The following is an 11,613-nucleotide window of genomic DNA, read 5'->3' on the forward strand; positions in this document are numbered from 1 at the left end:
TCTCATCTTCTTTATGTTCCTCTTTGTCTGCCTCTATTTTGCCAGTTATTGGATCATTTTTTTTCTTGTTCAATCTCCACCTCACTCATCTCTTCTTCATCACTTGCTTCATCAAATTGGATCGTTGGGAGTATTGAACTCGAATACTTTAAAGGTAATAGGAATTTAAGCCTTTGGCTTGGAACACTTTACTTCTCTAATTTTAGGCTTATATCAAGCTTTCAACTCCTCTTCCATTAACTTCTACATCTCATCTAACTCGTTGAGACCTTCTTGTTCCAAATGATTCACCCATAACACCTCATCTCTTGGCTTTCCATGAATAACTTTTTGATTCATTTTAAAAGTTATTTCTTCATCTTCGATGCGAAGTGTAAGCATAGAATCATGGATGTCAACAAGTGTTCTCGCGGTGCTCAAGAATGGTCTTCCCAAAATTATGGGAAAGTCTTCATCTTCTTTCATGTCTAGAACCACAAAGTCAACCGGAAAAATAAATTTCCAAACTTTCACCAACAAATCTTCAACAATCCCACGTGGGTGAGTGATTGAGTGATCTGCCATGCGAAGTGTCATCCTTGTGTTTTTTAGTTTTGGTATATTGAGCTTCTCGTAAAAGAAATATGGCATGGGATTTATGCTAGCCCCCGAATCGGCTAAAGCATTTATTGAAGTTGAATTGCCAAATTTACAAGGTAGAGTTAATCGGCCAAGATCTCCCATCTTTGTTGGCAATCCATCAATGATTGCAGTATAACAAAACTCATTTCATACAATAGTAGATGCTTTTTCCAATGCTTTTGGCTTAGTCATCACATCCTTAGCGAATTTGGGAATTTTAGCCATGGATTTTAAAAATGGAGAATTCATTGAGAGGGATATGACTTTTTCCATGAATTTCTCCTATTCTGGCTCTAATGGATTCTTGAAGGCTCGAGAAGGAAAAGGAAGAGGATGCTGGTACGGTTTTAAAAATGAAGATTTTTCATCCTCTGCTGGCCATGGTGTTGCCTTTTGGTCGCCACGTCGTGGGTACTAGGCAAATGATCTTTCCTTTTCTGGTTCATGCTCTTAGCTTCCGGATGTGGATTAGATTGTTTGGTATTTGTATCGTACCTCAAAAATAGCTCAGAATCTTCCTCTTTCTCAGTATATAACCATAACGTGAGGTTGTGGTTTTGGATCGACATTCTTAGGAGGTAACCCACATTTACAAGCTTGGTCAATTGACCCAATTCAGTTTCATTGCTCGATATCGCCGCTTGTTGGTTACTTATCATATCGTTAGTTGCATCATGCTTGCAAAGCATGAAAGCATCGATTCAAATCAGATTTTTATCGGAAATATGTTGCTCCTTTTGATAGAAGCCTCGACCGGATTTCCAATACTTCTCGTCCTTTTGCTTCTTGTATTCATCGTAAGGCAGCCACTCCTTCTTCGGTTTCCTCCAATCCTCATCATATTTGTCATCACTTGAGTAACACACTTAAGCTTTCCGATTACCATTCTTGTCCAAGCCACAATCCTTCGTCGAATGTGGCCCATTGGAATTCTCACCACCCACATGTATGGCATGTATGTATTGATCCATCTTTATCATTCTTTGATCCATATTCTCTAGTTTTTCCAACACCGCCGTTATGCTCTCGTTTTCACCATCCTTACTTCCTATGCTTCTAGTAGTATCATCACAAGGGTTGTGGTACTTTTGCGAGTGTTTCGCGAATTCTTCGATTAAATCCTTAATTAGTGTCGGTTCCTTCTTTGGCATCGGTCCTTGAAAATCAAGAAGTTGCCTTGTGGTCACATTTACCCCATCATAGAAAATAGAAACCTCTTGTTGAACGTTTAAATTGTGTTATATGCAATGTCTTAACAATCCCTTGTATCTTTCACAAGCTTCATACAAGGAATCCCCACTTTCTTGTGGGAAGTTAGCTATTTTTTTCTTGAGTTTAGCTATCTTTGATGGAGGGCTAAATTGGTCAATGAAAGCTTCACGAAGGTTGGTCCATGTTCTAATTGTTTCCGGTTCAATTGACTTCAACCATAATTGCATCCCCTGGAAGCATTCTGAGTAGTACCGCATCTCTTAAAACATTTGGCACATGGAAGTAATTAGCTATGTCTGGCACCTCATCAATGTGATTGAAAGCGTCTTCATAGTGCTTTCCAGAAAATGGAATGCATTTGAGCATCGAGAGAATATGTCCCTTGATCTCAATGTTTGTTGTAGACGGAATTTCTGGTGGTACAACGCCTAGTCCATTATCATAACGAATCCGCTTCTTGTAATCTTCCATAGTCATTCTGGTGATGTCCGCGTTTTCTTTTCCCTTGATTTTTATGTCATCTTTCGAATCTTCCTTGGTTTCTGGTCCATGCCCAATGCCTTTATCGTTAGGAGTTTTTTCGAAACTTTCGAAGCTCTTGTCTGTTTGAAAACTACTACTTGATTCTACAACCTTTTTATCCCTTTTTCTTGTGGAAAGTGGATTTTGGATCTTCGAGTGGTGGTATGATAGGAAGTTGTGATCCTCTGGTCATAAATTACTGAAACAAAAACATAACAAAAATATAAAAACGAACTAATACTAAATAACTAGATTGGTTACATAGTGACCATGACGTGGCCCAAAGTGCCCATGCCGTGGCTGCTGAACAGTCAAAAAAATCAATTTAATGCAGAAAAATAACTTTTTGCGGATTTTACTCCACAAAAAGCACCGATTAACTAAAAGCAATTATTTTTAACTAAAATAAGTCGTGCCCCAGCAACAGCGCCAAAAACTTGAGGTGCAAAAATATATCTATCAACTTTTAAATTTATAAACCTAACTACTTAACTACTTATGCACCTATAGGAAGTGTACTTATTCAGATTATAGAATAGCTTGGGTAATTTGGGTGTCGAACTCAGGGAAAGGAATTTCAAATTAGAAAATAACTACTTCTAATTAAACTAAGAAAACAAACTTTAAATTGGGGGTTTTACTTATTTTGCATGATCAGAAGAACTTAATTCAAATTACTATCACTTATTTAACTAACAAGCAAAGAAACGATTTTTACTTCGAGATTAAAGAGTACTTCCGTTTAGTTCCAATTTCACCCTCTTAGTTGATTTCTAGTGGATGGATTATATTAATTACCAAGTATTTAAATTAGTAGATATTATGATCAAATACCTAGATGTACTAATTTATGGATTACCATGCAATGATCAAGCATAGGTTAAACACAAAATTATCATAAGCACGAATTGGACTATGAAAGATAGGTCTAAGAGTTACATTCCTATGATCAAGTCAAGCAACCATGCATAAATTGTCATTAATTATGTTCTCTAACATAGTTAAAGTTATTAGATTTTAATTACTTAACCCTAGGATATGATTAATCAGTAGGTCTAATTATTTAATGATCATAAACAAAAAGGTTACAAATTCATGCAATTAGAATGATCATCTATCTCACAGAACTTGATTAATAAGCAATAAAAACTAAAACTTCCACATGCTAGGGTTTTGTTTATCAAACACAAGTAAAATCAACATAAAACATCCATAAATTGAAATCAACACATAAGATCCGAGTTCATCTTCACCAAACATAAGTATGAATGATTAACCCATAACTAAATCGAGATCTTCACCTCTGGAGGATTTCTAAGGCTTTTCAGTTGTAAACCTAAGCTTAATCCTCAAGCCAACCTCTGGAATTCAACCTAATGTCCGAAAATATACAGTTTCCAAAAATCTGATCGCCACGGCGTGTGAATAGGTGCCACATTGTGGGCATCTTTTAAATCCCGTATGCGGCAAGTCATCAAAAGCTTTTAGGCCAGGACAGATGGCCACATCATCGCCTTTAGATCGCCACGTCGTGGGTATGCAAATTTGCACGACTTCTCTTCTTTTTCCATGTTGATGCTAGTTTTAACCTCCAACGTTCCTGCTTTTGTCATTTTTATAGCTTAAAAGTATTAAAATAATGCCTAAAAATATGTATAAATATGGTAATATCACTATCTGATCACGTATTATGTACAACTAGCATGCACAAGGCAACCAGCGGTGCAGAAGCGTGATTGAGGACATTCCTAGGAGGAGTGCCTAGGAAGTTAGTTGCGGATCTTAGGAGCATGTGGATGTCATTACACCTAGGGGTAGTCAGTCTATTGCAGTGACTTAGTACCTTGAGATGAATTATGAGTCGACTAAAGATAGATGTGGAAGGTACTTTGGGCCCGTACTACTGAAAGCACAGGATGTGTATGAGAGTTAGGAGGGATATGAAGAGTACTAAGGAACTAATAGGTGAGGGAATCGTGTGTATTAATGTTTGAACATTCCATTATATATTTCAGTATAGTGGCTATCAGAGGTTCAGGATCTAGTGCTCGTTGGACCGATAGGACGGGTCCGAGTGATGAGGAGATCCATGGGATCATTGCCACCGAAGTGGCCACGGCGATCAGGGAGGAGATTCTAGAACTGTTTGGGTTGGTTAAGACCGTAAAGATTTAGGTGTTTGACAGGCGCTATGCCACCGTCACGTGGGCTTCCACTACTGCAACTACTGCAACCTTTTTCGTTGCAGGACTTCGGAGGGGCGAGACGATGCAGTACCGGGAGTTCAGTACTACAAAGCCTCCAGAGTTCAGAGATGACAATGACCCAATTATCATTTTGAGATGGATATTTGACATAGAGGGATATTTCCACATGTGTTCGTGTCCCGAGGACCAGAAGGTGAAAATTTTGTTGAATCTTCTTTGCTAGAGCGTGAAGGATTGGTGGGAGTTTGTGACCCAAAGTCTTTCATATGCAAAGCAATCCATGGTTACATGGGATCAGTTTCTAGAGATGTTCTGTGTGGAGTATGTTCCACTTGTGGAGAGAGAGCAACTGGCACTGGAGTACCTGTCGATCAAGCAGACGACTGATTCGGTGATGCAGATCACCAATATGTTTACAAAGAGAGTTCTTTTTTGCCCAGAGTATGCCGATTCAGAGCAGGTGCAAATGTCGTGATACTTGAGTATGATTAAGACGGAGATTCAAGAGTTTGTGTTGACTCATCCGTATCAGACCTTGACCGAGTTGTAGTCAAACGCCAGGAGAAGGCAGATTGAGTTGGAGATCCAGATGAAGGAGGATAGGATAACTTCGGTGTAGTTGCAGCCGTCGGACAAGTGCTTTAAGTCCACTGACTCGAGATCAGGACTGATAGAGAAAGGGAGTTTCAGGTGTGTTAGGTGTGGGAGATTTCATGATGAGATATGTCGATCTTTTTCATGTCTCATGTATGGAAAGGAGGGGCATTTCGGCAGGGATTGCAGACAGAGTATGCGGGTTTCTTTCCATTGCGATTAGGAGGGCCACATCAGAGCTCATTACCCAATTTTCACTTTCGATGAAGTCTAGGATCCCACACCATTAGCATGGAACATGCTAGACGGACGCTAGGGGAGGACTGAGGTGCCTAGGGCTAAAGAAAGAGCCTACCAGTTTGTTGCAGAGGATCCAGGTGTGGCGACCATGTTAGTTGTGGTTATGTTTTCCATTTATTTTTATTGATTTCCTAAATTTATGAATTGGGTTTTTCTTTTGGAAGTTTCCTTCTGGATGGAAGTTGTCATGTGTATTTTTTTGTGTTGGTAGTATTCTGAGATCCTCGGTGGGTTGCATTGTTTGGGTCTCTTAGACTCAGGGAAATCTTCTCCATTTCGGTTATTTCCATATGGAATGAATAAGTAGTGCTTCATTTGGTTCGAGAGGGAGCTTGTTTTCGGTTGTACTGCATTCAGATGATTGGTATATTCCAAGTGTGGGAGAATGGATATATTGTAGCCAAAGGACTTCGTGCGAGAATGTAGTTTTCAGCCAGATTGTTCAAGTTCACGACTTTCGCACAATTGTTTAATCTTCCAATTTTCATGTCGGGGTCATCTCCGGTTGTTGAATTTTTTTTCGAATTGTCTTAGTTGTGGTTGTATTAGTAATCTGTAGGGCGACCTCAAAGTCTAAGTCCCAGCCTCAAAGTCTTAGTTACTAGAGATCTGAAACAGGGAGACACTAGGAATTTTGGTATTCTTACTGGAGATCTAAAGTCTACATTGGACTCTATGAAGGGTATTGATGATGTAGATGTAGTGCCCAACTGTTTTGATATAAAACAAGATACTGATAAGCAGATTGGTAATCCTAGTAATATGGTGATGAATAAGAAAGGAGTTATGACATCTCAGGCATTTGAGGGGGAAAATGCAAAAAATTCAAACAATTTCCAATGATGAATTTTTGTGTTTGGAATATTAGGGGTTTGAATAAATCCATTAAGCCAAAGGAGGTGTTAGAGGTTAGTAGAAGTAATCAACTTGGGTTGTGTACGATTTTGGAGACTCATGTTATTAATATGAGATTGAAGAAAGTGTGTTCCAAGATTTATGGGAACTGGGAATGGGTTTGGAATAGTTTTTCTTGCAAGTCTGGTACGAAGTTCATAATTGGTTGGAACCCTAATATATTTGATGTGATGGTGTTATCTAAAACTAATCAAGTCATCCATTACTATGTTAGATTTCTTGAGTCTAACTATGAGATGTATTTTTATTTTATACATGCTGGTTCGCAATATATTCATAGAAGAAAACTTTGGGATAGTTTGGTGAAAAAAACTTTGGGATAATTTGGTGAAACATAAATCTGCTGTTAACAATTATGCTTGGGCCCTTTTGGGTGATTCTAATGTTGCAATAAAACCTTCAGAATGTTCAGTGAGTTCTTCGAAAATTCCTGAGGATGTTGCTGATTTTCTTGACTATGTTAATGAAATTGAAGTGGAGGATATTAATTGTACATGGCTTCATTTTACTTGGACTAAGTCTCCTTCTGGGTTGAATGGAATTCTTAAGAAGTTGGATCGTGTTATGGATGATTTCAAGTTCCTGGTGGATTTCCCTATGGCGCATGTGATTTTCAAACCTTATCGGATTTCTGATCACAGCCCTACTGTTCTTTCTATTCCCATGCGTAAATCTAGATGGGTCTCTCCTTTTAAATTTGTCAATTATTTAACTGGGAAGGATGAGTTTTTGCCTATGGTGAAAGAGGTGTGGGATTCTAATATTGATGGTTATTTCATGTACAGAGTTACTCAAAAGTTGAAGCTATTGAAGAAACCTTGTCATAAGCTGTACAATTGCCATAATGATTTTGGGAAAAGGATACAAGATTTGAGGAGGGATTTGGATGCTAAGCAAATTGATGTTGATAAGGATCCATTAAATGGTACCCTTATGGAAGAACATGCTAAAGTTCTTTTTGAATTTAATGAAGCTTGTGAGGATGAGGAGAAATTACTTATTCAAAGATCGAAAATTAATTGGTTGAAGGAGGGTGATAAAAATTCCAGCTTTTTTCATAAGATGGTCAAAAGTCAATTGAATAGACATCGTATCTCCATGGTTCTTGATGAGGAGGGTAGATGGATTCATGGGAAAGCTATGATTGGTATATTTGTTGATCACTTTAGGAACTTTTTGGGAACTGATTTTCATATTGGTGCTATTAATTTTGAAAGTGGTTTCTTTTGTAAGAAGTTGGATGTTAGGGTTGCGACTGAGATTATTAAAGTTGTGACTGATGATGAAATCAAGCTTGCTATGTTTGATATAGATGAGAATCGTGCCCACAAGCCAGAAGGGTTTTCTTCAAAAAATTCAAGTCTGCCTGGAGTATTTTGTGTTCTGAGGTGTGTAAAGCGGTCATAGAATTTTTCTCGACTAGGGAACTCTTGAAGTGTATTAATAACACGAGAATAGTGTTGGTGCCTAAGGTCAAATGTCCTATAAAGGTTACAGATTTTCGTCTATAGCCTGTTGTAATCAAATTTATAAATGCATTAGTAAGGTTATAGTGAATTGAATTAGAGGAAGTTTGGGTGATATTGTGGATATTAATCAGTCGGCATTTATTCCTGGAAGGTCAATTTTGGACAATATTGTTCTTGTGCAGGATTTCTTGGTGGGTTATAAAAGAAAGATAGGAGCTCCAAAATGTGCTTTAAAAATTGATATCTAAAAGGTTTATGACACATTTAATTCGAATTTTCTTAAGCAAGGTCTTTTTGGATTTGGATTTGAACCAATCATGATCCATTGGATCATGACTTGTGTGTCTACCCCATGGTTTATGTTGAGTATTAATGGTGAAGAACATGGGTTTTTCGAAGGTAAAAGGGGACTGAGACAGGGTGACCCATTGTCCCCTTATGTCTTTACGATTGTTATGGAGGTTTTTAATCTTATTCTCAAAAGGAAAATTGAAGATTTCCCGCATTTTAAATATCACAGTAAATTCAGTACTCAAAAAATCACCTACTTATGCTATGCTGATGATCTTTTGCTATTTTTTCATGGTAATAGCAAGACTGCTAGAGTGATCAAAGATTCTCTTGATGTTTTTAGGTATATGTCTACGTTGAATGCGAGTATGGCTAAAAGTCAGATATTCTTCAGTTGTGTTAAGTCAAGTATAAGGACGATAATTTTAGGTATTGTACCTTTTAAAGTTGGTAAGTTTCCCTTCAAATATCTTGGGGTGCCTCTTTCTGTTACCAAGTTGTTTTGAAGAGACTGTAAATATTTGATTGATAAAATTAAGATGAGGATCTTAAGTTGGAAGTGTATGAATTTGTCATTCGCTGGAACACTGCAGCTCATTAATTTTGTTTTGAGTTCAATGCATGTGTATTGGGCTTTAGTGTTTAAATTTTTAGTGGCTACGAATAAGGAGATTGAGAAAAGTTGCAGAAGTTATTTATGGTGTAATGGGAAGGTGGTCAAGTGAAAGGCGAAAGTCAATTGGAAAAATGTGTATAGTTCAAAAGATTATGGTGGTTTGGGATGGAAAGATCTTATAAAGTTGAATGATGCTTTATTGGCCAAACATGTTTGGAATATTGTCAATAATAAAAATTCTATTTGGGTTAGATGGGTTCAACTGAATTATATAAGGGACATAAATATTTGGGACATTATGTTCAAAAATAACCTTAGTTGGACATGGAGAAGATTTCTTGAAGTGCGCAAAAGACTTAGACCTCATATTATGTCGAGTATTGGTGATGGGGCTAAAATTTCTTTATGGCATGATTGGTGGCATCCCATTGGTATTATTAGTATGATGATTCCAAGGAGGGAATGGATTAGAAAAGGATACAAAGATATGCCGTCTGTTGCTGATATTATTGTGAATGATAATCTTGTTTGGCCGAATGATTGGATTTCTATTTTTCTAGGGATGGAGGATGGTCTGATGTTCTGTAGTGATGCTGATCAAGAGGATAAGATTGTGTGGAGGGATAAATCTGGATGCAGCCAGCCATTCTCTTGTAAGCAAGTGTGGATGGATATTAATAATTTCAGTACTAAAGCTCCTTGGAATAGTATTGTTTGGTTTAGCAATAGTATCCCTAGGAATTCCTCTATTTTGTGGATGGCCATATTGGGGATGTTGAAGACTCAAGATCGAGTAAAAAACTGGGAAGTGATGGGGTAGCTTCTTTGTCCTTTTTTTTAAAGGTAAAGGACTCTCATGTCCATTTATTTTTTAACTGTGATTATACTATGCATATTTGGAGGTATTTTTGTGAAAAGATGGGGATTAACATTAGATATAGCAACTAGAATGATTTAATATCCAAGTTCTATCTGTTAATCAAAGGAAAATCTATTGAGACAGTTATTCAAAAGCTTGTTTTAGCTAGCACAATTGCTAATGTTTGGCAAGAGAGACTTACCAGGTTACTTAAATTGTCATGTAGATATAGTAATTCGATGATTTGTTGTATTGAAGATGAAATTAAGTTGAAGATTTTGGGGGTGAATGTTCAATCCAAACAGGTGCTTGAGAATGTTTGTACGATTTGGGGTATTTTTGGAAGAAGTAGAAAGAAAGATGAGGATGACAACAAGGAAAAAAGACATAATTGGTGAAGGCATGAGTAATTTTTGGTGGCTGAGTATGAGTTCGAGGGTTTGGAGATTTTGGATGGTGTTTGCAGCAGGAAAATCTATTCATTTTGGAATTGACGGAATTTTTATTTTAATTGAAGGCTTGCCTTTAATTAATGATACGTGTACCTTTAGGGATTGTTGTTTAGGTATGATCTTTGCTGAGATTACTCAAACTTCAATTCATATACATGTGATTGATGTCATGTCTAGTGTGAAACTTTTTTAATGTGCCATTTGGCTGAAGTATTGGTGTGCTTTCCCAGGGATATTATGTATAATCTGTAGTTTTTTGTTCCTGCAGGTGGTTGTTATGGCTAGCAGGTGGAGATGGCATGTGAATTTTGAAGATTTCTATAAGGATTGGGATGCTTGGGTGCTTAGAAGACATTTTTTTAGCTATGAGTATACGGTTGATGTTCTGTTGACTGTTTTTTGGTTTGGTGGTATATTGTTGATCTATCTCTTAGGGCGTTGGGGGTTTTTTTAAGGGGCTTACCCCTTGTTTTATTCTTGGTGTTCGTAGGTGGATTTGGGATAACAAGGGGTTGAAGTTACCTTTTTCCCAACTTTAATAAGCCCTTGGAGTGTGATTTGGAATTGGAAGAATTTTGTTTGGTTTGCTTTTGGGTATTTTAGTTTTTCTTGGTGTAGGAATGGGGTGTTGTTCTTTTTTAGAAAGTGGTTAAAAAGTCGGTTATGGATAGGTTGGTGTGTCTATTTTAGTTTGGAGACTTGATTGTATTGTTACTTTGTATTCTTTTATTTTTCTAAATAAAGTTTGGTGAGTCTTTGGCTCTTTCAAAAAAAATAAAACCCCTAACCTATATGAGCCAATGCCACAACCCTTACACATTAACCTATGTGACTTACTACTATAACCCTTTAACCATAACCCATATGACTTAATGCTATAACCCTAACCCATTTGACTTAATGCCAAAATTCTTAAACCCTAACTCATATAAGCTAATGCCATAATCACTAAACCCTTACCCAAATGTCCTAATGCCATAACCCTTTAATGCCTTCTCTTTAACCCTTTAACCCTAAGCATATGACTTGAAGCCATAACTGAAACCCTAACACATATGAATTATTTCCATAACCCTTACACCCTAACACATATGACATAACGCCATAAGCCTTTAATTATAACCCATATGACGTAATGTCATGAGCCTTACACCCTATCCCATATGACTTAATGTCATAACCATTTAACCATAACTCGTTTGACTTAATGCCATAATCCTTTCACCCTAACTCAAATGACTTAATGCCTTAACCATTTAACCCTAAGCCATATGATAATGCCATAACCCTTTAACCCGAACCCATCCGACTCGATTCCATAACCCTGTAACCTTAACTCATAGGACTTAATAACCCATTAACCTTAGCGCATATGACTTAATTCGATAACCCTTTAACCCAAACCCATATGACTTAATACCATAACCCTCTAATTCTAACCTATATAACTTAATGGAGTAACCCTTTAAACTTAATCTATATGACTTAAAACCATAATATGTTACTTAATTTCATTTCCCTTTAACCCTAACCCTTTAATGACATAACGCTTTAA

At 37.2% G+C, this 11,613-nt stretch overlaps 2 protein-coding genes and 1 non-coding gene across 3 annotated transcripts; 2 read left to right on the forward strand and 1 right to left on the reverse strand.

Moving 5' to 3' along the window:
- Positions 1 to 243: 243 nt before the first annotated feature.
- On the reverse strand, positions 244 to 723 carry LOC145127556 (uncharacterized). Its single transcript, XM_079062734.1, has one exon. The coding sequence runs from the start codon at positions 721 to 723 to the stop codon at positions 244 to 246; it is 480 nt and encodes a 159-aa protein (XP_078918860.1).
- A 1,128-nt stretch (positions 724 to 1,851) lies between these two features.
- LOC145128069 (small nucleolar RNA R71) lies at positions 1,852 to 1,958 on the forward strand. The gene has a single exon (XR_013716671.1). It is a non-coding gene; the product is annotated as a small nucleolar RNA R71 (small nucleolar RNA).
- A 2,884-nt stretch (positions 1,959 to 4,842) lies between these two features.
- LOC145127557 (uncharacterized) lies at positions 4,843 to 10,363 on the forward strand. The gene is made up of 8 exons (XM_079062735.1): positions 4,843 to 5,022; positions 6,138 to 6,204; positions 6,775 to 7,759; positions 7,938 to 8,031; positions 8,125 to 8,474; positions 9,066 to 9,400; positions 9,865 to 10,000; positions 10,327 to 10,363. The coding sequence occupies exons 1-8, from the start codon at positions 4,843 to 4,845 to the stop codon at positions 10,361 to 10,363; spliced, it is 2,184 nt and encodes a 727-aa protein (XP_078918861.1).
- Positions 10,364 to 11,613: the final 1,250 nt, after the last annotated feature.

This window comes from Lactuca virosa, chromosome 7 (assembly GCF_052849685.1).
Source record: "Lactuca virosa cultivar CGN04683 chromosome 7, Lactuca_virosa_CGN04683_v6, whole genome shotgun sequence".
In the NCBI taxonomy this organism is placed as follows: domain Eukaryota; kingdom Viridiplantae; phylum Streptophyta; class Magnoliopsida; order Asterales; family Asteraceae; genus Lactuca; species Lactuca virosa.